The following is a 26,645-nucleotide window of genomic DNA, read 5'->3' as shown; positions in this document are numbered from 1 at the left end:
ACTTTTAGGGAGTTTGTTTTTAATATTTTTTATGTGCACTGGTGTTTTGCCTGCATATATGTCTTGTGTGAGGATGTCAGATCCCCTGGAACTGGAGTTACAGACAGGTGTGAAGTGCCATGTGGGTGCTGGGAATTGCACCTGGGTCCTCTGGAAGAGCAGTCAGTGCTCCTAACCGCTTAGCCATCTCTCCAGTTTTGAGTTTTGAGCCACCAGATGTGGGTGCTGGGAACTGAACCCGGGTCCTCGGCAAGAGCAGTGCTTTCTCTTAGCCACTGAGCCATCATCTCTCCAGGTCCCTGATCCAGCATGAGAAAGGACAGAGAAAACCTGCAACTCCGGAGTCAGCCCAGGGGCTGTTTATTCTTGTTGTTTCCAAGACAGCGTTTCTGTGTGGAGTCCTGGCTGTCAGGCTGAGCCTAGGGACTATGTGAAAAGTACTTGCCACTGAGCCTGAGAATCCTAGGGCACATGGTAGGAGGCCTCCTGCAAACTGTCCTATATTTGTGCCACCCTGCTAAATAAATACACTTAAAAACTTTTTTTACTGAGACAGGGTTTCTCTGTGTATCTCTGGCTGTCCTGGAAATTGCTCTGTAGACCAGGCTGGCCTTGAACTCACAGATATCCACCTGCTTCTGCCTTCTGAGTGCTGGAATTAAAGGTATGTGTCACCACCGCCTGGCAAAAACAGAATTTTTATTTTTTTAATTTTACTTATTTTTGGTTTTTTGAGACAGGTTTTCTCTGTGTAGTTTTTGGTGCCTGTCCTGGATCTCTCTCTGTAGACCAGGCTGGCCTCAAACTCACAGAGATCCGCCTGGCTCTGCCTCCTGGGTGCTGGGATTCAAGGCGTGCGCCACCATTGCCCGGTCAAAACTGAATTTTTAAAACTACCATTGGGGGGGGGAATTAGCCCAGGGCAGCTACCCTTGTCCAATGCAGGGCTGCTGGTGGGACAGCAGAAGGCATTCTTTAGGAGTGTGAGCACAGCACGCTGCCCCAGCCAGGGAGCTAGCACTGGACAGAAGATGGAGGAATCCAAGGCATGGCAGGTCCTGACTCCACTCTGTAGGCTCCTACGCGGTCACAGATGAAGTACTTGGAAAATTCCCAAGGGTTTTACAAGTGCTTGGATGTTTTCCATATTAAGAGAGAGAATGCTCTTGCTTTTTCCCATCGGGAAGTGGGGCTGTGTCCTAGCACAACAGTTTTTAAAACCGGGCTGCCCTGGGTTATATGTGAACTCCACCCTTTGGCTCTGGAACTAGCAAAGAGCTCTGTTAACTCGTTGGTGGGTAATGGCTTCCTGCCTCACGCAGGCTGCCTCCCTTTCCATCACCTACAGACCCCACATGGTCTCTAGCCTCCCACTCAACATATCTGTACCAACGGGCCCTCCTGCATCCAATGTGCTCTGGCCTCAGTGTGTTTCCTGTGCAGGTAAACACTTGCCCGAGCTTTCTGTAATATTTGTCTTCAGGATTCTGCTCAAAATGACATCTCTATCAGTGTGTTCCCTTATCTTGTCCAAAATCCCTTTCCCCCATTCACCCTGCAAGGTGGTTATGAACCCCCATTGATCTTCCAGCTTCAGTCTCCCAGGTGTGGGGATAACAGACAGGGACCACCATACCTGGGTCAAATTACCCTTGTGACATTGCCCATAATTTTCCACAGCTCATATCACCGTCAGATACAGAAAGCATGATTTATCACCTATCCACCGCTGAAGTTTAAAAGATAGGATTTGGGGAACCTATTCGCCATACTGGGTTGCCTCACCCAGCCTCAATACAAAGGGAGGAGCTTAGTCCTACCTCAACTTGATGTGCCATGCTTGGTTGACACCCCTGGGAGATCTGCCCCTTTCTGAACAGAAACAGAGGAGTGGATGGATGGGCGGGGCAGAGAGGCAGTGGGAGGGAAACTGGTGGGGATGTAAAACTAAATGAAAAAGTTAAATTAATAAAAAGAAGGGGAAAAACAGAAAGGATTTGGTCTTTCCATACTAGGACCTCCTCCTTGCAGAGCAGTACCTGGCCAGTTTCCCTGTGGATACAGGATTCCATCTTCTTCTAAGTTCTCTACTGTCCCCAGGGCGGCTATACCAAATCACAACACATCTGGAAACTTAGAGCAGAAATCACATTGTCCTAGAAGCCAGAAGTCCAAAGTCAAGCTCTCCAGGAGCTACTCCTCAGCACATGGCTGAGAAGCCCAACGTCTGTTCCTCTGTCTCTGCTTACCGTGGCTCTTGTGAGGATCCCTTGTGAGGATCCCTGTCACTGGATTCAGAGCCCATCTGGATGAACAGGACTGCAGCTTCTATCCACACATATCCCCTTCCACAGAAGGTTACATCAATAGTTTGCAGGTGTTAGACCAATCAGTGGGAGAGAAAGCTTAGTTCCAAGTGTGGGGGAGGAATAAACGAGAGAGCACCACTGCGTGCCAGGCAACAAATGGGAGCAAACAGCATCCTGCCCGTTCCTACTCTTGGCTCAGAGTACAGGTTGTCCCGCAGTCACCTGCACTAGGCACCAAGGTGACAGGCACATCATTAGCACCCAGGGAAAGGGAAAGCCACTGCCCAGCTCTAGCACCTGCCAAACACCTGAAGTTACCAAGCAGGATGATTACAAGTCTGAGACCATTCTGGGCTACTTTGCTAGCTAGGTCAGCCTGAGCCACTTATCAAGACGCTGTCTCAAAGAGGCCAAAAAAGGGCTGGAGAGATGGCTCAGCAGCTAAGCGGGATCCGATGCCCCTATCTGGCTTCTGCAGGCACTGTACACACACAGTGCACAGACATATGCAGACACCCATACCCATAAAGCTTTATAAAAGCCCACGACGATGACACACCCACAACTAGCAGCAGGGAAACTGAGACAGCTGGCTTATGTCTGAGGTCATCCCAGGGCACACAGCCTTGCCTCAAACAACCGCTGCCACCACATACAAAAAGGATTTTAAACAGAGCTGCAGAGCAGGCCCAGCTCTGTCTGGCAGCAGGTACTAATCTGACAGGAGGCGGTAATAAAATTAGTTTGAGGACTGGCTTGTAGAGAACTGTATGACCTCACCAAGTTACTCAGTTTCCTGGGATCCACTTTCTCAACAAAGAAATGGGACACTGCACAAAACCTGAGCTGTAAGGGTTAAGCATGTCTGAGACCTGTCTGCACAACAGTAAGAGATGTCCCACAGTCTCTTCCCAGGGCCCAGCACTGCCACTAACATGCTATGCAAATTACGGCAGGTCAAACATCCTATAAAGCACACAGTATGTTATGAATACAGGGATGAAATAACTCAGCTTCCAGTCTGATGTGCCAGGAAAGCAGGGTACACAGGAAGCGACAGACTGTTGCCAAAGCCACAGATCTGCCCATAATAATGAGACCATAAATCCAGCTCCAACAAAGACCCTTTACTGAGAGCGCCCTAAAACATCCAGTCCTTGATTTGAACAAGTTTCAACTCAGCTAATGGCTGAATTAGGTAAGGCTTCTTGGTGACAAGAATGCTTCCCATCTACTCAAAACAGGTTCTTGACTCCTTGTGAGCGTCCTCAGGGCCTCTGTCCCATCTTCTTCAGGGTTCGATTAAGCTACAAGGGAAATAAAGCTAAGTTAGATGTGGGATCTTTGGGCCTATCCCAACAATGTGCACAGTCAGGAAGCCAGACTCCCAGAAGCCTCTGTGGCCACAGAGGGCCACAGAAAGCCCGGCACTCCTCGGACCCTCAGTCTTTTTTCTTGTCTTCACTGACAAACCCACAGCCAAACTGCTCTGCCCATTTCGTAGACAGGCCAGGGGTTCAGGGTGGCCAGACCAGCTTAGCTTCAGCCTGTCCCTGATAGAGCAGTCCCACTCACTGTCGACAGGAAAGCCTAGACAGCTAAAGAGTAAAAACGGAGCCACGCTGTCATGACCTGAAGGAGCATGGCCTGCTGGAGGATTCCAGGTACCTCCAAGTGGCTCAGAGACGGACAAAGGATCCTACAACCTGGTGCTCTTTGGCCTGACACACAAGACATTTCCTAGTGTTAACACGGGAGATCCAGGTCTGTCAAACACAGCTTCCAGTCCTGCAGGCTGCAGACACTGGCCGGACCTGCCTGAGCTGGAGAACACCCTAACCGGGACCTGGGGAAGGAGGAGGGACTCAGCAGCAAACCCACCCATATTAGGAAATACCAGGAAGGACGAGGAGAGCGGCACCCTTTGCAGGGCCACCCGCAGACCAAGATCTTGGAAAGAGATACCCTAGAAAGGGCTGACACAGCAACTCCTGGGCCAATCCGCTCCTCAAGCTGCCGGCCAGCCAAGCTTGGAAAGTTAAAGGGCCAATCACACATTTCTTAAGAAGAAACATGAAAAAAAATTTAAAGCCCCATCTCTATCCTCAGGCTTATCAGCCACTCTCTTACACGTCTTACCTCTTCAAATTTGTGGATCTGCCGGATAAAGAAATCCCCATAGCGCCTGGCGACCTTGGTGTCTGCGATATGGATCATGTCCTGTGGGAGAAAGCAGTCAGAAGAGAAGTGGCGGGTGGGGAGGCAGGGGCGGAGAAGAGGGCCACCTAGTGTGGAGCCACTTAACTGCAAAGTACAATGGTACCAAGTGTTAATAACCCCTACGGTGCTGTCCCCAGTACTGAAGGGGACAACGGGGACAACAGGGGAGGTGAGGGGGTCTCTACTCCTTACTGACATCCCCAGTCCTCTTTGTGTTTTATCTTGAGGGTCTCTCTAAGGTGCCCAGGTTGGCAGTGAACTTTCGACGCTCCCTTCTCAGCCTCCCAAGTAAACAGTATTACAGAACCTGGACTGTCTGTTACATTCAGTTCCTACACTAATTCCCAAAAGCAAAGTTTGGGGGAGGCAGATCATCACCAGGTAGTGAGAAACAAAAGCATGCACAATGGGCACACACATGTAACCCTAACACTTGGGAGGCTGATGAAGCAGGATCACCCGAGCTACACAGTGAAGACCACCCTGCCCTCCACACTCCCCAAACCACCAAAGTCATAATTGGCATAGGGCCTCCAAATCATGGATGTAGTACACACTGTCACAGCAAAACATGACCCGTGGGCCAGCGAGATGGCTCTGTGATGGTGATCACCTGCAATCTCAGCATTCCTACTTGGGATGGGAGGTGGAGATGTAAGAATTCAGCAGAGCAAACAAAACGAGACAGACCCTGTCTCATCAAGATGGAAGGTGAGAACCAGCTCCCCTAAACTGTCCTGACCTCTGCATGCACACCAGCACACAGATCACACACAAGTAACAGAATATAAAAGTAAAAACTTGCAATGACCAAATTGGGAGACGCATTTGATTAAACCGTCAGCTGCGTTGGGACTGGTTGCTGAGTCACTAGAGGACAGAGTGGGCGGTGCTTATGTCACACGTGGAGAATGAGTCAGTGCAGAGAAGAGGGGTGTGTGTGCACACGTCTGTGTAGGTGTGTACAACTGGGCATAGAGGCCAGAGGCTACTGTAGAATGTCTTCTTTTGTTACTCTTCACCTTACTTTTTTGTTTTGTTTGGTTTTTCGAGACAGGGTTTCTCTTGTAGTTTTGGTGCCTTTCCTGGAATTCACTCTGCAGCCCAGGCTGGCCTCAAACTCACAGAGATGCACCTGGCTCTGCCTCCTGAGTGCTGGGATTAAAGGCGTACGCTACCACCGTCCGGCTCCAAGCAAAATTTTAAAGCCAAATTACTGGACAGCAAGATGGCTCATCAGGCCACATGAGCCTGATGACCAGTATGATCTCAGAACCTATATAAAGGAGAACCAACTCACAAAGCTGTCCTCCAATCTCCCCACACACTGTGTGGCACATGTATGCTCTCTCTTTCTCAAGTTTTAAAAAAAACAGATTACACAAACAGGACCCATACATTCCATAATCACATACACATCTGAAAGGTACTTTAGGTGTGTGCTGCCGAGCCTGAAAGCACTATTCATAAGAATCCGCAAGAGCTACTGCAGTGGGTATAAGCACTTTCTGCGCAAGCCTGACAGATGACCTGATCCCTGGATCCCACACTGAAGGAGAGAACTGATTGCTGCAAGTTGTTCTGTGACCTCCACATGTATACACTCCTCCACACACAGATAAATACATCAAGTTGTTCTCTGACTCCACATGTATACACTCCTCCACACACAGATAAACACATCAAGTTGTTCTCTGACCTCCACATGTATACACTCCTCCACACACAGATAAACACATCAAGTTGTTCTCTGACCTCCACATGTATACACTCCTCCACACACAGATAAACACATCAAGGGGCACTTCAAGAGAAGTAACTTGGTAAGGGAAACTGCAATCATTTGATATATACAATGTTCACTGTTCCACGCTTCTGAGAAAAGTATCAATGAAAATTAAAGCAAGGCTGGGTGTGGTGACTGGAATGAAAATGGCCCATAGGCTCATATTTGAAAGCTGGGTCTTCGGTTGGTGGACCCGCTGGGAAGGATCAGATGTGATTTGCTGCAGAAGGTATGTTATCAGGAGCGGGCTTGGAGACTTCAAAAGTCCCCATCACTCCCAGTTAGCGCTCGCAATCTCTCTCTCTCTCTCTCTCTCTCTCTCTCTCTCTCTTTCTGTGTGTGTGTGTGTGTGTGTGTGTATGTGTGTGTGTCAGGCCTAAGGATCAGATGTGGACTCTCAGCTTCTGTCCCAGCACCACGTCCCCTGCCACGATGGCTAGTCTTTGAAACCATGAGCCTAAGTTAAATGCTTCCATAAACTGCCTTGGATGTGATGGTGTCTGTCACAGCAATGGAAGACTAAAACAATGGGCATGGGGACATAGACCTGCAACCTCAACTACTTAGGAAGCTGAGGCAGGAGGATCAAAGTTCAAGGCCTGCCTGGGCAATCTTACAAAATGGGATGTAAGACTGGGCTGGGAAGGCAGCCCAGTGGAGAGTGCTGGCCTAACATGCACAGGCACTGCTCACTGCCCAGCACCAAACAGAACAACAAGAAGCCACTTCCTGTTCTCGGCAAATAGGACCCAAAAGACTATTTCAACTTAGCATCACAGTATTGAAAAAAACAAAACAAAACAAAAAAAACAACACTTTCTTCAGCCTACCTCTTATGCCAAGGAAGCCACTGCTATGCTGTTAGTGTTTCAGAAAGAACTCAACACATAACCAGACACACACACACACACACACACACAAATGTGTTACAGATTATGACAGCCAACCTACAAAAGCCTTATGTAATCCTGACAAAGGCGGATGTGTATTGTATAATTCCAGCACATGGGAGCTGAGGCAGGAGGATCATAAGTTCAAGACCCCATCTCTCAAAAAAAGCCCCTGTGTCCTTTATGTACTAACCTAAAACCACCCAGAAACCCACCAACAGGAGAGCAGATGAACCACAGAACAATCACTGCAGAGGGCGGTGGGAGGTGACTGTCCATCTCAGGGCAGGCGTGAAGGAATTGAGCATGCAGACTCAGAGTGGAGACCGGCTAACGCTAACTCATCCCAGCTGAAATCCCACTTTCTCAACAAAGCCTTCCATAGCATCGTCCTACACCTGTGACCAGTGCCTCCCATCACCCCTTCCCCGTCTCCACTACTCACACTTCTAACCCACTACATAGCTGACTTAATTATAGACTCTATCATTTACCCCTTTGAGAGGATAAGCAGGTGACCAGGGTTGCTGGACCAGAAGATGCCATACCTTATCAATATAGAAGTCTACCTCCGAGGCTGACTGGAACTCGCCATCTAGGGCAGAAATGCCACTGGTCCACACCAGGTTCTTCATCTTGTGCTTGAAGACAAGCAGCTGGATGCGGAACTCCTGCTCTGTGAGGTCCAGGAAGCCGGCCAGCTTGGCCACGGGCATGGTGGTGTAGAGCTTGAGGAAGCTGCGGATGGTGGAGAGCTGGGCCTGCTGCTGCACCTCGTCAGAGAACACCTTCAGCTGCTGCAGGAAGGGCTCCTTGTGGTAGTTCGGGTGGACGTTGTCGTAGTTGGGCACCACAGGTGACAGGAACTTAGGACAGGCGTAGCTAAACAGTTCCTCATAGACCTGGGGGTCACCCTTCTGCATGCGCAGCATCTTGTCCCCATACTTCTCCCGAAGCTGGAGATGGATGCTCTCATCGATCCGCATGGGGTACATGGTGAGAGCAATGGCCAACAGAGCATGCATCTGCTCATTCTGCTTGTTAATCTGGGCGAAGACAAACAAACACATCCCTGAATCCCACTGTGGACCTGTGGCCCCCACCTGCACAGAGCATCACTTATCACGTTGTCTTCCACTCTCCCAGGAGGCCTGCAACACCAACCCCCAAGCTCTCCTGAGCCCCACCCAGTGCTAAGTCCTCCTTGGTTGTCTCCAGAATCCTCGCCAGGACCCCCACTGAGGGCCTCCTATTACTGGGAAGTCAGTTCCTGTAAACTCTCGGAGAGTAAGTTAATGCCTGCATTTCCAGTAACCCCCTTGCTAAGCTCGTCTACAGAGCTACCGTGCCGGACTCTCAAGCCCAAGCCCTCTCTGCTCAGGCCGTCCACGCTGCCTAGGAAGCACCTCCCCAGCCCACATGTCTTGAGTCTGCACTCCCCCACCAACTGCTTCGGACACCGTTTGTTTTCAGTGCTGAGGACTGAATCCAAGGCTTTCATCATGCTAGGCAAGGACTCAACCATCAAGCTAAGCTCCTGGCTCCTCTAACTTGCATTTATTACTAAAATGTTAGTAATCTAAGGTAAATGTCCTAACAAATGCTTAGCCAGGCAGGTGGTAAAATGTGCTGCTGAAGTGCTGGAGTGGAGTTCAGTGGTCAGTGGTCATGTGCATGGACCACAGCAAAAGGGGAAAATCCAGTCAAGAGCAAAACCACATGCTCTCACATGCAGAAGCTAAAAACATGGATTTTACAGATGAGCAGAAAAGAGCTGACCCTAATGCTTCAGGCTTTTAACCTCAGCTACTTCAGTGGTAAAGGCAGGGAGAACACAAATTCAAAGCCTGCAGGAGCAACAGGGTAAGGTTAGTCTGGGGAAGTCAGCAAGACCTTCTCTTAAAACAAGCTTTTTTTGGAGCAGGGTGGCGGTGGTGGTGGCTGGGAATGCAGCTCAATGGTACATTGCTTACCTAACAAGCATTAGACCATAAGTTTAAGCCACACCACCACCCTACACACGGGCAGAAAAGCTGTGAGCCCTGTAAGCTAAATAATGGTCAGGATGAAAGATACACCCATGGCAGCAACAGTGGCACCAATGGTACAGGCTGACTAGCCGGTTTCCGCTTGGATTTAAGGCCTGCTCCACAGAGGAAATGCGAACAGGAGGGAAGCCCACAGGCTCCAGGGGAGGACCTACAATCATTTGTTGAAGGGACATAGCACCAAAATGCCTTCTAAATCTCCATCTCTCAGACTTGATCACAGAAGTTCCATTGTGTAACGGACAGCAGTTAAGATAGAAATTCACAAGTGGTCAAAATCCAGAGAAATGTCTGTGGACTAGTCAGTCACAAACGGGACATCTATATCACATGCCCTGCACCCAAGGATCAGAGACCATGGAGAAGAGAGGCCAGAAAAATGGTAAGAGTCAGAGACTGAGAAGGACTCTGGTGCTGTGGAATAATCCTCTTGTACACTGTACTCAAATTGGTTTAATAAAATGGTGATTGTCCAGTAGCCAGGGAGGAATTATAGTCAGGACATCAAAACTACGAGAATAATGGGAAGAAGGGTGGAGTCAGGGGAGACGCCAGACTGCAGGATGTGTAGAAAATGAGGTAACAAGCCATGAGCCATGTGGCAAAGCATAGACAAGAAACATGGGTTAATTTAAATGTAAGAGCTCGCTAGTAACAAGCCTGAGCTATTGACCAAGCATTTATAATTTATATTAAAGTCCCCAAGTCAATTATTTGGGAAGTGGCTGCTGGTGGTTTAGGAGCAGGTAGTCTAGGCAGTCGGGACAGGAAAACTTTGCCTACACTCTGGAGCACAACAGTGTCCTCTGGACATGGCAGGATACCTGCACTCATGAACTGACAGCAACTATGGTTTCCTGCACCAGAACAAGCAAGTCACCATTCCAGCATGGAGCAGGGAGGGAGGAGCTCAAGGGGCCCCACTGCTGGCTGAGGAGCCCTATTAACAGCTGATGGCTTCTGAGGGAGGGAGTCAGTCTTCAATGGCACTACACCCGTGAGTGTATGGGCAGCACAAACTACTCCCTGGGTTATTATAATGTAAATAAGTAGGGCTGGAGAGATGGCTCAGTGGTTCAGAGCACTTCCAGAGGTCCTGAGTTCAATTCCTAGCAACCACATGGTGGCTCACAACCATCTACAGTGGGATCTGATGCCCTCTTCTGTCATAAAGGTGTACAGGCAGATAGAGCACTCATACATAAAATAAATAAATCTTTAAAAAATATATAAATAAGTAAACAAAAGACACAAAGTTGAGAGGGCTAGGAGTTCTGGGAGGAGTATGGGGCGAATATGATAAAGATGTATTGTATGCATGCACGAAATTCTCAAGTAACTAAGAAAAACGTTATAGTGTTTTAAAAACCCAACACGCTGAGGCAGGTAGACTGCTGGGCACAGGAAGCCAGTGGCTGGCTGCGGCTCTCAACAACAGCCACTGTGATTTCCCTGGAAGTGACAGGCAGACAGAGGGAGTTCAGAGAAGAGGCATGTAATAGTTAGATTGGAAAAAAAAAAAAAAAAAAAAAAAAAAGATGAGTTCTATAGCACAGCAGGGGCACCATTTTATATCAATTTATATCTACAAGGAACTAGAAGAGGGGCTGGAGAGATGGCTCAGAGGTGAAGAGCACTGAGGTTCTTCCAGAGGTCATTAGTTCAATTCCCCACAACCACATGGTGGCTCACAACCACCTATAATGGGCAATGGGACTCGTATACATAATAAACAAACAAATAAATAAACAGAACTAGAAGGGCCAGGTGGGCTGTGGTGGCAGAGGCAGGTGGATCTTTGAGTTTGAGGCCAGCCTGGTCTACAGAGTGAGTTCCAGGACAGGCAGGGCTACACAGAGAAACGCTGTCAAAAACAAAACAGAGAACTAGAAGAGTAGCTTGAAGGTTTTCAATACAAAGAAATGATAAATGGTTAAGGACAAGAAATATTCTGATTTGTTTGTTTGTTTGTCTCTTTACATAGCCTTGGCTGTCCTGGAACTCACTATGTAGATCAGGCTACCTCAAACTCAAGAGATACATCTGTCTCTGCCTCGAAAGTGCAAAGATTAAAGGTGTGCACCACTCACCTCTGATTTTTCCTTCTGTTTTATCTAATTACCACATATCCAACAAATATACACAATTTAAGTTGTATTGAAATGAAGGTTTTGTTTGTTTGTTTTTTGTTTTTGAGACAGGGTTTCTCTGTGTAGTTTTGGTGCTGTCCTGGAACTTGCTCTGTAGACTAGGCTGGCCTCGAATTTCACAGAGATCCACCTGGCTTTGCCTCCTGAGTGCTGGGATTAAAGGTATGCACCACCACCGCCCAGCTGAAATGAAGTATTTTTAAGAGCTGCGACTTTAGACAGTGCTTGTCCAGACCTGTCGGCACTTGGGAATCAGCTGCCTGGTGAGACAATGGCTGCAGAGTTCTCTTACCATTTCATACTTGTATGTGGTCCTCTGGAACATACTCTTGGTCCTCTGGATGTATAGGAGGATGTTGGCAAAGACCCGGATAGCATCCTGGTAGCGACGCATCATCAAATACGCAAAGCCAACGTAATAGTATGTGGTGACCTGGCACTCAGGCACACGGGAATACATGCTCTGCAAAGGAAGGGGGAAGCAGCAGCCGTGAGTCCTGACTCATCCCAAACCAAAAAACGCCAAGCAGTAATGGCACACGTCTTTAACCCCAGCACTTGGGAGGCAGAGGCAGCTGGATCTGGGTTCCAGGACAGCCAGCACCACACAGAGGAAACCACGTCTCAAAATAAATAAACAAACAAATAAACAAATAAATAAATAAAAAAAATAAAAACAGCACACAGAAAACTGAGTCTTTCGGGAGGGTGTGGTGGAACACACCTCCTTCAATCCCAGCACCTGGGGGGCAGAGGCGAGGGTATTTCTGTGCATTTGAGGCCAGCCGGTCTATAGTGAGTTCCAGGACAATAAAAGCTATACAGTGAGAGCCTACCTCCAAAAGACAAACAGAAACAAAAAACTAAGTCTTTCAGGAATTTGTTTCTGTGGATAGGCTCGTATTAGACAGTGTCCTGGCTGGTCTGGAACTTGCAATGTAGACCAGGATGGCCTTGAACTTGCAGAGCTCCTACTGCTTCTATCTCCACAGAGCTGGGTTGCAGGCAGGCACCGCCCATGCCCAGCTTTTGAACTCCACACCAGTAGAGAGCTCTCACTAGCTTTCTGTTCTGAAGACAGGACAAAGACCACTTCACCTCAGTGTCAGCCACCCAGACCATCAAGCACAGACAGCTTTAAGCTCACCTTGAAAGGCTCGGGGACAAAGGAAGGCCCTGTTCCCTGGCTGTTTATCCTAGGAGATGAGACCAGAGGCAGGCATCCTTACCTTCTTGTTCAGCTCGATGTTCTCCAGCACCTTGATAGCCTGGTAGTAATCCCCCAACAGGGAATGCAGACGCAGAAGCCCCACCAGGCTGAAGTAGCCCAGCATCTTGTAGAGGGAATGTCGTCCATATTCCCCAGCCACACTTTCGGGGTCGCCTGTGAGGGAGAGATGCTGTGAGTGCTTCACAGGGAAAGGAAAGGGGGACCAGCCTGGCCTGACGGTCACTAAGACTCTCACCTGCTGCCAGGTTTTAAAGCTCCCCTCACATGGAATGCCTCGGCCTAGGAGTCTCAAGGAACAGGGCCGGCTGTATTCTCATCTTGTGGTGACTAACAGCTGCCTGGAGAGGGGCAGTTCATTTGTGGTTTTCTATTTGTTTATTTATTCATTTTTGGTTTTTCGAGACAGGGTTTCTCTGTGTTGTTTTGGAACCTGTCCTGAAACTCACTCTGTAGACCAGGCTGTCCTCGAACTCACAGAGATCCACCCGCTTCTGCCTCCCAAGTGCTGGGATTAAAGGCGTGCGACACTGTTGTTTTTCATTTATCCTAACATATCTGAGAATGTGAGAAGGGCCTCACTGAGAACAGTTGCTCCCAGAACCCTTCCTTCAGGGACCCGAAGGCAAAGCAATGTCCCCGCAGATGCTACGGCCTCTATGGAGCTGATGAGCGAGGACACAGAACCAGTGCTGGGCAGAGGCACGGCCGTCTCTGAACCATCAGAACGTCCCAGATGCCACATGGTGGTGCCTGCTCCTAGTCCCTTTCCTCAGCACTCCACTTAACACAGTTACATACAAGAACCAAACTCAGGTGTCTCCAAAAATAATCTCTCAGACTTCAAAGAAAGCTGAGAGAGCCGACAATGTGGCTCAGCAGGTAAAGGCGCGTGCCACCTAGCCTGACCATCTGAGTCAGAACTCCAGAACCCAGTGGTGGAAAGAGAATCAACTCCCACCAATTGTTCTCTGTGTGCCCTCTAATACATGTGGACCTACACACAGAAATAAACAAAGTGTAATTTAAAAAAAATCTAGTGAAAACTAACAATATTTGCTCTTCATTTAAAAAACAAAAAACAAAAACCTGAGATTTGCATGGTTTATTTATACCTTAAATTCCAGCAGAGGCAGGCGGGTCTCTGAGTTCAAGGCCAGCCTGGTCTACATACAGAAATTCAGGACAGCCAGTGCTACACAAGAGAATCTATCTCAAAAAGGAAAAGAAAAAAATTGGGCTTTTAGCCAGCCTGGTCTACAAAGCGAGTTCCAGGACAGCCAGGGCTGTTACACAGAGAAACTGTGTCAACAAACAAACAAACAAAAGCGGGGGTGGGGTGGGAGGTGTTGACCTCTGTCACTATAAGTGAAGCAGCTCCTAAATATTTACCTGATGAGATGTGGAATATGATTTCCTTTTTTTATTGGTGCTGGGAACGGAATCTAGGGCTATGCACATGCTGAGCACATAGCCTCCCACTGAGTCACGCCCGAGCTCTGATGTGATTTTTTTTTTTTTTTTTTTTTGGTTTTTCGAGACAGGGTTTCTCCGTGTAGCTTTGCGCCTTTCCTGGAACTCGCTTTGGAGACCAGGCTGGCCTCGAACTCACAGAGATCCACCTGGCTCTGCCTCCCGAGTGCTGGGATTAAAGGTGTGGGCCACCACCTCCCGGCTGATGTGATGTTTTAATTACGTAATAAAAGGTGCCGATGTAAGGCCAGGTATGTTGATGCACGTCAACAGCACATCAGAGGCAGGTGGATTTGTGAGTTCAAATCCAGTCTGGTCCACAGAGAATTTCATTCATGTTGATAAAGGACCCATTGAAATCGTAGGGCAGAGCAATAAGTTCAAGGTAACAAAGTGAAAAGCTCACACCAACATGGTTCCTCACCAATACTATGTAGATCAAAGAACCACTGTCAAATTCCAGACATACACTCTACAGTGAAGAGCGGAGCGGAGCACCAGCTACCTGAAAGGCTATTATTAAACCTCCTGCAGAACACACTGCAGCGGCAGGCCAGCCTCTGTGAGTTCCAGGCCAGTCTGCTCTACAGAGTTCTAGGCTGCCCCAAACAATCACACCGTTCTTCCCTTTCCAGCTGAGTACAGTGTGAAATGAGATTATCCTCATATACGTCAACCAAAACCTGCCAAAGGCTCGACACAAAAAGAGACTCCAGCCATCTAAGAAGTCAGATTCTAATGAGCCCTGGAAAATGCCCCTTTAACTGAAAATAAAATAATGTGTGTGTGTGTGTTTGTGTGTGTGTGTTTACACAGTCAAAGAATGGAGCTGTGTGAGAATTCTGAGAACCTGTGAGAAAACTCCAAGAAAACAAGAGCCTGGGTCCTCTGTCCTTTCTAAATTTGGGTTTGTTCTTGGAATGTGCTTTTGCGCCCCTCCTGGGTGTTGAAAACAGGAGTGGGTTCACCTCAGATTACCTAATGTCTAATGTTTATTACTCAAAGAATGTTTTCCTGCCAGGGCAGTGGTGGTGCACCCCAGAACCTGGGGAGCAGAGGCAAGTGGATCTGAGTTCCAGGACAGCCAGGGTTACACAGAAAAACCCTGTCTTGAAAACCAAAACAAACAAGTTCCCAAGTATGGCCTTTCCTGAGTTTGTATACAGCTTGAAGTCATGGGACCCTGCTTAAACCTCAGAATATAAACTGTCTGATGCTCTAAATAAAGTAGGCAACTGCCTGAGACTTTAGTTCACCTCGTTTTTAGGTTCTACTCTCCCAGGTTCACGCCACCAACTACAGTGGTGACCCATGTGTACACACACACACACACACACACACATACACACACACACACACACACTAATTAAAATGTTATGGTTCTTAATCTAAATGTAAAGAGCGGGTAAAACGGCTCAGTCAGTAAGAGCAGGGGTGTCAGCCCAGCAACCTGAGCATGATTCCTGGAACTCGTGTATGTGGAGAGAAGCAGCACACACACACACACACACACACACACACACACACACACACACACACACAGAGTATTATTTTACACATAAGGAGTTCCCGACAAAAAGTCTGAGAGGTATTAATCCAAACAGAGGCCCTGGAGACACAGCAGAAGCAGCTGAAGAGGTCGATTTCGGCCCGGCCGGCCCAGGCTGCGGCACCCACCTCCACTTGTGTAGACCTCCAGCTGCCGGTTGATGTTGGACTTGTCTACCAGAGAGTGAAGGACATTGAGGACGCTGTGCACATTCCAGATCTTAGGGTTGGACCTGAGGAAGTCAATCTCCTCCTCTGACTTCTTGGCAGTCTTGCAGCGGTACTGGCTAAAGGACTGGAACTGTGGAGGAGGAAGAGGAAGATGTGGCAAGGGCAGAGAGCCAGTACAGTCCTGGGCTGAGAAGGAAGTGGCTCGGGCTTTATTAAATAACTGCCCACGGGCGGGAAGGACAGCTATTCAGCTCAGGGGGCCTCACACTCTCAGTGCTCCGGCTTTTGCCTAAGTGCCAGGATGAAGACAAGGCGTGTGTTTTCAAGTCACAGCAAATGGCACAGTAAAGCACGACCCCGTTATGCAATGACAGCTCCATACACACAGATTCATATAAATCCTATGCACCGACAAGCAGACACTTCCATGCCATCTGAGGTTTGAAAAGACTAATGAAACCCCACCCAAAAGGCCAGTGGCGGTGGCACAGCCTTTAATCCCAGCACTTGAGGCAGAAGGCAGATCTCTGTAAGTTCAAGGTCAGTCAGAGCTACATAGTAAAACCCCATCTCAAGGAAACAACAACAACAAAAAAAAAGTGTTGTGGAATATTATTTTAAGATGTGTTACATTTAGCCGGGCGGTGGTAGCGCATGCCTTTAATCCCAGCACTCAGGAGGCAGAGGCAGGCGGATCTCTGTGAGTTCGAGGCCAGCCTGGGCTACCAAGTGAGTTCCAGGAAAGGCGCAAAGCTACACAGAGAAGCCCTGTCTGGGGGGTGGGGGGAGGAGATGTGTTACATTTGTTCATGCTATGGAATATTTGTTTAATAATGTAAAGATGTGTTGCATTCTTTTATGTTGCATTTGTTTAACTCTGTGATGTGGTGGTGATATTGTGTTCTCCAAAATATTGTGCACCCTAATAAACTTATCTGGGGTCAGAGAACAGAACAGCCACTAGATATAGAGGCCAGAAAATGGTGGCACACACACCTTTAATCCTATCACTTGGGAGGCAGAGATCCACCCTGATCTCTGTGAGTTTAAAGCCACACTGGAAACAGCCAGGCATGGTGACTCACGCCTTTAATCCCAGGATGTGATAGCAGAAAGCAGAAAGGCGTGAGGACCAGGAACTAGAGCTGGTTAAGCTTTTAGGCCTTGGAGCATCAGCTCAGCTGAGATCCATTCCAGATGAGGACTCGGAGGCTTCCAGTCTGAGGAAACAGGATAAGCTGAGGAACTGGCGAGGTGAGGAAGCTGTGGCTTGTTCTGCTTCTCTGATCTTCCAGCATTCACCCTAATACCTGACTTCAGGTTTGATTTTATTAATATGTCCTTTTTAAGATTCCTGCTACATTGTGAAGCTGTGATACTTTGTCTGAAACACTTGATGGTCTAATAAAGAACTGAACGGCCAATAGCAAGGCAGGAGAAAGGACAGGTGGAGCTGGCAGGCAGAGAGAATATACAGAAGGAGAATTCTGGGAGATCAGAATTCTCAGAAGGGAGATCAAGGAACGAGAAAAGGAATGAGAAAAGGAAGGAATGAGAGAAAAAGGGGCAAGCCACACAGCCAAACATGGATTAAGAAGAAAAGTATACAGAAATAAGAGAAAGGTAAAAGCCCAGAGGCAAAAGGGAGACAGGCTAATTTAAGAAAAGCTGGCTAGAAACAAGCCAAGCTAAGGCTGGGCATCCATAAGTAAGAATTAAGTCTCTGTGTATGATTTATTTGGGAGCAAAGACTAAAAACAACCAACAAAAGAGTATTGAGGAAGGGCCATGTCCTTTGTGTCTACTGCCTTGGCCAGGAACTTTCACAGGCCCTCCCTGATCCTCCTAGTCAGTCTCTGGATTAGAAAGCCCCTTAAGAAAAGAACACCAGCTAAGCTAAGGAATTATGCTTATCTTAAGAAGGATAAAGCTCAACCAGGATTCTCCTCCACTCCCAAGCCAACAGGACAGCCAACAATCTGAAAATATTCCGAGAGGCTGAGACAGCTGAGAAGTCAGGAAGGCCAAGTAAGGTGAGTGTGGCCTGAGACTTGCACTGGTGCCTCCCTTAGGGCAAGAAGCCTCTCTCTCAAAGAGCCTGAAGGGGTTTTCATCCACCACAATCACCAACCCTGTGTACTCAAAGGCTCCCTGGCCTGTGGCATTCAAATACCTTAAGACACTCAAATACCTTCAGGCCAGGCTGGCACACGCCTTTAGTCCTGGCACTTGGGAGGCAGAGGTAGGCAGATCCATGATCACAGACTGAGCACCAGGATAGCCAAGGTTACACAGAGAAACCCTGTCTTGGGGGAAGGAAAAAAAAAAAAAAAGATACTGGAGCTGGAGAGATGGCTCAGCGGTTTAGAGCACCGGCTGCTCTTATAGAGGACCGTGGTTCAATTCCCAGCACCCAACGTGGCCGCTCATAACTGTCTGTAACTCCAGTTCCTGGGGATCCAACACCCTCATACTAATGCACATAAAATAAAGTTAAATTAAAAAAAAAAAAAAAAGATACTAATTTCTAACCCGGTCTGTAATCCCAGAACATGGAGAAGAGGCAGAAGTTTGAGGATAGCCTGGGCTACATGAGACACTATGTCAAAGCAAATTAAAACAAAGACACTGACTTCCCCTGAATTGTTGTAATTTTAAAGTTTTTTGAGACAACACGGCCTGGAGCTTGCTATAATCCTCTGCCCCTCCGTCCCAAGTCCTGGACTTCCAAGCGTGAGCCACCATGGCCAGCAATGTATCTGCTGGTCAGATGACTCGAATCTGGAAAAGGATCGTGACGACTCTGACCACGTAAGGAACACGCACTAGCTGTTCTGTGACTAAGCACTGCATGTGCAGGGCCTCAGGAATCTTCCCAGCACCCCTGTGCTCAGAGACAGGAAGCCTGCACGACCCACCCGACATCAACAGTGACACTGAACTTCTACCCCCAGGCTACACATTGTGACCGCACTTTACACCTGGCCACATTCTCAGTGCACCTCACCAAGAGAGCCCTGAGGCAACAGACGTGTCCTTCCTGATAAGCAGTGTTACTGCATTAGACCCAGCACATTGCAGGTAAACACCATGATCAAGATACCCCTTTATCTCAACACTTGAGAGACAGAGGCAAGGGGATCGCTGAATTCAAGGCCAGCCTGGTCTATGAATCCAAACGTTTCTGTTTGATGGGTGAGAAAGACTAGTGAAAATTTAAACAAAGTCAGGTACTGAGACACGAGGCAGCCCTCAGTCTAGAACCTACTTCCACCTGACTCCAAAGCCTGAAGTGTGTGACTGCTAGGCCAGTCCCTGAAGTCAGAAAAGTACTGGGTAATGAAGGTCAAGCCCAAGACTTCCAAGTTCGTATCTGGAATTCTCAGGCTTCACTGCTCTCTTCAGAAAACCCGGGGCCCAGTACCACACTGGAGACGACAGTGTCACACACCCAGTACCACACTGGAGACGACAGTGTCGCACACCCAGTACCACACTGGAGACGACAGTGTCGCACACCCAGTACCACACTGGAGACGACAGTGTCACACACTCAGTACCACACTGGAGACGACAGTGTCACACAAATGGACAATGGCCATGGCTGCTCTCTGTGGGAATTACTTTTTTCAAGGTAAGGCCGCGGCTGAACAGGTACCTGGTAGATGAACTCATCAATGATGTCCCAGAGCCACTGGTTGGGGAGTTCCAGAGGAGCAGGTCCATCAGCATCTGTAGAGATCACAAGAAAATCAGATTGCAGAATTTGCCTGTTGGAGCAGGGCTAGAGTACTCTTCATAATCTCCCTCACCAGAGCACTATAAACCACAAGACGTCCCTTCTTCCCAACTGCACACTGAAATCCAGTGAAGAGCTGGGTGCCCTAAAACCACCCGTGGACAAACGTGAGACTTACTGAGGATGTAGTTGAAGAGGTTGCAGTAGTTGTAATAGGATTCGAACCTCTGCTCTAAAGACGGTCCCCCCTGGAAAGAGAACAGGGATATCAGGGCACACATATGAAGTTTAAGTGCTTTGCCCGTGGTCTACCATGACGGCTGAGAAATGAGGTCTGTCCTCTCGCTGTATGTGAGAGCACAGACGGGAGAGGAGAGGAACACTACCCTGACTGAACGTGAGGTCAAGGCCAAGTTTGATAGCCACAGATTACAGCCAACACTCACAGCAGGCATGCAGATCAGGAGAAGAGACACGCAGAGACAGGGAAGGTACTTTAGGAGCTGTGGCCCTAACAAAGGGGAAGAGGTAGCATTAGAGCATTTGAAGGTCAGGGGTCAAAGGAGACAACACAGCATTGGGCTACCAAGAGTTTCCAGTACCAGACAGTGAGTTCAGGGGACAGCCAAGCCCATGAACCACCGGTCCACAAAGTTGGAACACCCACTCACTAGTATCGTTTATGGCTCCTAAAAAGGCACAGATGGACAGATTAAAGTTACCATGTCCCCAAATTCTACAGTATTTATTATCTGGTCCCTCACAAAGGTTGCTAACCCTGGTTCAGATTCTCTTGAGCTGGGGAACACAGTGAACAACATGTTTGTGATGGAGTAGCAAGAACTGCCCTGTATTGACAACCCTGCCACTACCATGTGGGTCTGACAAGGTATTTAATTAGGGCTAGTCATTGTTAAACAAGATCGTGTTGAGTCCAGTGTGGTGATGATGACCACAATTCCAGCAGAAGGGAGGGTGAGCCAAGACAAGGTCAAGGCCAGTCTAGGCTACAAAGAGCTTTACTCAAAAAAGAAAAGGGGTAAAAGGTAAGGTATTTTATATCAAAAATTATGTTCATCCAAGACTGGGCCAGCCTGGTCCACATACTGAGTTCCAACCACAGCTACACAATTAAACTCTATCTCTTAAAAAAAAAAAAAAAAAAAAAAGTCATCTAATCATTCAAAGAAAAATCTCTCTCCAGGGTTTTAAAACTGGTCACACTCAGTACCAGTCAGGAACCTAGCAAAAATGAACTGCTAAGTGTCTAGTCTGTAGACCAGAGAGAAGAAATGAAGTCCAGTTACACCCCATCTTCCCTAAGTAGCCATACACCCCATGGCTGGACTTGAGCATTAACGGCAGTTAAGGAGCCTGGCTTTCTCTCAGGTAAAGTAGCAGAGATCCCACTGGGACGCCGGCTGTCAGCCCCAGAAACTCCTCCAGCTGCCATTGCTGGTGGCTCCCACAGCCAGGACAGGAGCTCCGGGCAGATCAAGCGGTCCTAAGGACTGAGGAGGAGTCACTGAGAGTGAAGCCAGGTTTCCTTAGGTGGGGACTCTTCCAAAGGGTCTCCTTCACTGACACATGCTCAAACAATGACTGTGTCATTGGTGACACATCAGACATCACTCCAGGAACTGGGTGACAGCAGTGAGCAGGACAGAGCCCAGTCCCAGTGGGCTAACACTCCGGTGGGAAAAGCGAAGAGACCCCAACGAGCCAACACCACAGTGTGCTAGGGATCCAGGAGGGAGGGGACAGTCACAGGGAATCAAACTGGCAAACGTGCCAGCCAGATGCAGAAGGGCCGTGGACCTAACCTGGCATTTCCTAAGCAGGATGGACTATAGGGAACATATCAGTGTAAGTCCCCGGGAAGAAGCACTGGGATGGTGGAGACACTAAGGATGGACAAGTGCAAGTGTCTACAACAGATGCCAACTCTCTGGGTCAAACTACTCTTTTGCCTTTCTTCAAAAAAGTGCAGTGGTGGCGCATGCCTTTAATCCCAGCACTCGGGAGGCAGAGGCAGGTGGATCTCTGTGAGTTCGAGGCCAGCCTGGGCTACAGAGTGAGTTCCAGGGCAGCTGGAGCTACCAGAGAAACCCTGTCTTGAAGAGAAAAAAAAAAAAAACAAAACAAAAAACCAAACAACCAGTTGGAGGCTGGAGAAATGTTTAGTGGTTAAGAACACTTGTTCTTGCAGAGGACCAGGGTTTGATTCCCAGCACGCACATGCTGGCTCACAACTGTCTGTAACTCCAGTTCCAAGGAATCTGATGCCCTCTTCTGACCTCTTCAAGCACCAGGCACACACACGGCACACAGACATACATGTAAGCAAAACACGCACATAAAATAAATATAAAAAGAAACACCAACAAACACCAACCAAGCACCTTTAGACATGGAACAAATACAACGTGTGACCGTATTAGACATGAAACTGGCAGGACAGTTTACAGACGCACTACAGTAACACCAACATTAGTGCAAACACTCACGCTGACTTTGGCGTATATGTGCCTGTAGTACAATTCTTTGTACAGGATCAGGAAGACAGCATCTAGAAGACACAGCCAAAGGGCACTTCGTTAGTCTACAAACCGACCGTTATCTCCTGCAGCTGCAGCCTTTCAGTGTAGGGCAGAGGTGACCTAGAAGGCAGACTCCTAAACCACTGGTTCTCAACCTTCCTGACCTTCGACCCTTTAACACAGTTCTTGTTGTGGTGACCCCCAACCATAAAATTATTTCGCTGCTACTTCGTAACTGTAATTTTGCTACTGTTATGAATTGTAACGCAAACATCTGTGTTCCCTGATGGTCTTAGAAGCTAACCCTGTGAAAGGTAGTTCAACCCTTCTCAAGGGGCTGCTACTCACAGGTTGAAAACTGCTGTTCTAAAATTCTTAAGCTTGTGTCTCAAGAACCTATGCACCCAGCCAGGGTGGTGCACGCCTCTAGTCCCAGCACTTGAGAGGCTAGGGCAGGGAGACCTCTGAGTTTGAGGTCAGTCTGTCCTACACAGTGAATTCCAGGTAAGCCTGGGCTACACACGATGAGAGCCTGTCTCAACAAAAAGATTGTACACACCCACAGAAAATTATGCTCCATTCTACTGTTAACCTCCTGGCCATCTGTCCCTTCTCTCCCTCTCTGAGGCAGGTATCACCATGTTATCACTGGCTTTAAACGGATCCTCACCACACAGGAAAAGAAAGTGAAAGGTGAGGGGCTAGGAAGCCCAAACCAAAGCGACTCAAAGACCACCCACCCCAAAAAGAGGGAAAAGAAAACTCCTTATCTGGGAATGCTCAAATTATAGTGTTCTCTAACCACACAGTTTTGCTAAAAACCTACATCTTAAACTCTAGGGAAATAAAATGCAAAGTGAAACACATACACACATACAGGCTGACCGGATGGTGGGACACACCTTTAATCCCAGCAGGCAGGAGGCAGAGGCAGGGGGATCTCTGTGAATTAGAGCCTGGTCTACAGAGTGAGGCACAGGGCAGCCAGGGCCGTTACACAGAGAAACCCTGTCTGGAAAAGCAAAAAAGAAAAAAAAGAAAGAAACACACAAGCTCCCTCGGCCTGTCTGATGATATCTGCTATCCAGCACAAGTGAGACACAGATTTATACCTACCGTTGCCAACCTGGGGTGCAATGGCTTCCGCCTCGGGCCATGGTGTATTCTTGAAGAATCTTTCCGTTAGCTTGGTCCAGCTGAAAGTCAAGCAAAAACAATTCACAACTCCAAAACAAAGATTCAGGACCCAACCCTCAAATATTATGTATGGGACTGAGAACATAGAAGATATCACAGAAACAGAGCCTGAGCCCTCCAAACCTATGATTTTCCTCAACCTGGCCCTCTTCCGGCCCTCAGCAATGTGGGAACAGAGTTAAACTCCTGTTAGCTGATCCAATAGGTGTCTGATCATTTGCACACACAACCCATCCTCCCAGAACTTGCTTGAAATATCTGCTGTCTCATCCCTAACTGACCTGTCTTATATCTAGCATCCATGATTATCAGGGCATCCCCTCACCACTACTCTGTGGAGCTTGGTCTGTGCTGGCATGCATTGGGAGGTTGTACAGTTCAGAAACTAGGCTCTGGGGTCAAGAGTGTGCAGGTTCAGAACAAAGCACATGCACATTGCTAGCTATGATTCATTTCTATGATGTTTTCTCTACTTCATAAAGGGAAAAACCATAGAACTTATATTATGGGATTACTGTTACAGGTAAAGTAGTAGACACAAAAAGTACTCCAACACTGCTCGGCATACATGAGAATATGCTAACAGCTACTACTATCATTATTAGTAATGACATTATTTTAGATTTGAACCTTTTTTGTCTGCGGAATACAAAGTCTAGAGCTAATTAGTATGCCTCTACCCCAGTGGTTCTCAACCTGTGGGTCAAAACCCCTTTGACAAACCTCTATCTGCAAAAACACTTACATTACAATCAAAACAACAGCAAAATTACAGTTATGAAGTAGCAATGTTAATCAATTTATGGTTGGGGGTCAGCACAACATGAGTTGTGTGTTAACGGGTTGCAGCATTAGGAAGGTTGAGTCCAAAGGAGTCATAACAACATAGTAAAACCATCTCCAAAACCAAAAAACCATAAGCCCTACACACACACACACACACACACACACACACACACACACACACACAATTGCACATTACTCATCTTGTAGGTGCTGCATCTCCAGGCCAGTCCCACTCAGAGACACAGTCTTACGGTCCATACCTGTTCTCATAAATGTCCTGGATCTCATACACCTTCTGGTCAATGACATCACTGGAGACACGGCTGGCCTGAAGCTCATACACTTTCTGGTCAATCAAATCTGAGACAGTTTTGTGGAAGTACTGGATGAAATTCTTGATCACTTCAGGAATCACCTGATAGGTCTGCTGCTCGTACTGCCGTTCATAGGCAAGGTCCTGCTTTGGGTCTCCTAGAGGATGGATACAATAAAAACTGCAGAGTGCTTGCAAGCTCATATATATGATGGACCAGAAGGGCAGGGCCACCCACAGGGCTGGGAGTATAGTTCAATCTTAATCACAGAATGCTTGCCCAGCACGAGCAAGGGCCTAAATTCAATCTGAGGCTGGGGTCGGGGTGGGTCAGGGTGGATAGGCACAGAAACATGCATTTCATCCCAAACTAAACTCAGATCTACACAAACCAGTATAATTTCCCTTTAAACATTTAGAGATATAAACTCTCCCCAAGTCACCTTCAATCCCATCCCACCGTATTGTTCCTTCACAACAATTACCATCAAAGATATTTCTTAATTGGCATGGCTGTGTACACCTTTAATCCCCGCACTCAGGAGGCAGAGGCAGGTGGTTCGTTAAGGCCAGCCTGGTCTACATAGTAAATTCCAGGATAGCCAGAACTCTGTCTCAAAAAACAAAACAAAAAACCAACAAAAAAAGAAAAAGAAAAGAAACTCATTTCCTAAGTAAGTAACTCATGGCAAGCTACTCAGTCTCCTTCCTCAGTTTTTTTCACGTTTAAAGAGACATTAACATATACTTTGTAAAACTACTTTAAGGGTCTGAATAAAACATTTAATAGAATGTACCCTGAGCAATGCATGCCACTTGGTGCATAATCTCAAAGTCACTGTAGCATTTCAGTAAACTTCAAAAGCCTCCCTAGAGTATTTTACATGGACTTGGTTTGAATCAAGTACATTTTTCACACCAAGATTTTTCTTCCTCGGGGCTGGGGTGTGGGTCACATGGTAGAGTGTATGCAGGGTGCACCAGACCCCAAGTTCAATATCCAGTCCAAAACAGTAAATCCACAAAGGTTTTTCAACTTCGACTGATGGTTTGGGCAAGGAGGGTTGTGGGTGTGGCTCAGAGCCGCCTGCCTAGACTCTTGGGGCTCTGGGTTCCATTCCCAGCGTGTCAAATAAGATCACCCACAAGTAAAGAAAACCCAGCCAGGCCAGTTTTCCTCCTCTCCTGACACCGGCAGGAAGACCACAAAAAAGGCCTGATTTATTAGGCTCTTGCACCACCCTACCACTCAGGCCTAATGGCCGACTCCAGACCTGGCCCATCAACGAGTAGTTTTTACCAGGTCCCTGTCGGAATCAATGTTGAGACATTAAAAAAGGTGCCAACATCTGGAGGCACTGAGCCCAGGGGGGACAAATTCAAGGTCTCACCTGTGTGCATATCATAGTCGCCCGGGTAGGCATAGGGATCGTATGCAGCCTGCAAGGAAAAACACTAAGTCAGGAGGAATGCACGCCAAGCGAGGACTCCAAAATGCTCGTCCTCGGGCGCGCACGTCAAGCAGGAGGCTGATGACCCTACGCAGATTAAGACAGTCCCCACCTCGGAGGGATTCGCGCGTGTGCGAGAAGTGGGAGGCGCGGGCGACGACGGCCCACGGTTACCGGGGGAGTAAGATAAGGCAAGCTCGGTGTGCGCGCGTCTGCAGCAGACGCGGCTCAGCTCCAAACACCCTTCCGCCCGCCTCGGGCTGCGACGACACGCGGGGACACACGCCGAGCAGAGGGACCGGAGAGGAGGGCCGGAGCCCGATCTGGACGCCGCCTCACCTCGGGGGCAGATCCCACAGCGCCAGGTGCCCGACGCGGAGCCCGCCGTGCGCACGTTTCCCCACTTACCTCAGACTCGTAGTCATCAGCGGGGTAGGACATGGCTACGCCGCTCCAGAACTCCGCGGGAGAGAGCGGAAGACGTGCTCAGCGCCGGGCTGTCGGGACCGGAAGTCCCGCCCAGCCCAAGCCCTTGCCGGAAGCCCTTCCGGGGCGGCCGAGGAGCTGATGTGGCTTTGATCGGAAGGACGGAGCGCGTAGGCCAGCGGAGACCCTCCCTCCTCCTAGGGGAGCTTTGCAAAGGACGTGGTTCGCGCAGAAATGGGGACCGGCGGGAGATCTGTGTAAAGGGGAAGCCTAGAGGGCCTGCTGGATCGCGGCTGCGCTCTCGTGGGTGGCGGGGGCGCGAGGTTCGCAGCAAGTTCCAGGATGCCCCGGGTTTAGCGATTTCCAGGCC

General features: G+C 48.3%; 1 protein-coding gene across 2 annotated transcripts; it reads right to left on the bottom strand.

Annotated features, from left to right (window-relative positions):
• Positions 1-3,415: 3,415 nt before the first annotated feature.
• Eif3l (eukaryotic translation initiation factor 3 subunit L) lies at positions 3,416-26,402 on the bottom strand. Of its 2 annotated transcripts, XM_006979132.4 has the most exons (13): positions 26,258-26,402; positions 25,790-25,838; positions 24,346-24,556; positions 23,219-23,298; positions 22,070-22,131; positions 19,741-19,810; positions 19,482-19,555; positions 15,782-15,953; positions 12,633-12,787; positions 11,696-11,866; positions 7,754-8,251; positions 4,449-4,529; positions 3,416-3,616 (listed from the first exon to the last, which is right to left on the bottom strand). In XM_006979132.4, exons 1-13 carry the CDS (start codon positions 26,288-26,290, stop codon positions 3,578-3,580), a joined length of 1,695 nt encoding a protein of 564 aa, XP_006979194.1. In that variant the 5' UTR covers positions 26,291-26,402; the 3' UTR covers positions 3,416-3,577. The 2 variants fall into 2 exon arrangements, with proteins under 2 accessions (XP_006979194.1, XP_042120588.1); XM_042264654.2 differs by lacking the exons at positions 23,219-23,298; positions 25,790-25,838; positions 26,258-26,402 and having other exon boundaries at positions 24,346-24,552.
• Between the last annotated feature and the right edge of the window lie 243 nt (positions 26,403-26,645).

This window comes from Peromyscus maniculatus, chromosome 20 (assembly GCF_049852395.1).
Source record: "Peromyscus maniculatus bairdii isolate BWxNUB_F1_BW_parent chromosome 20, HU_Pman_BW_mat_3.1, whole genome shotgun sequence".
Classification (NCBI taxonomy): domain Eukaryota; kingdom Metazoa; phylum Chordata; class Mammalia; order Rodentia; family Cricetidae; genus Peromyscus; species Peromyscus maniculatus.
Note: the sequence above shows the minus strand (reverse complement) of the source record. Positions and strands in the feature narration are given on the sequence as shown.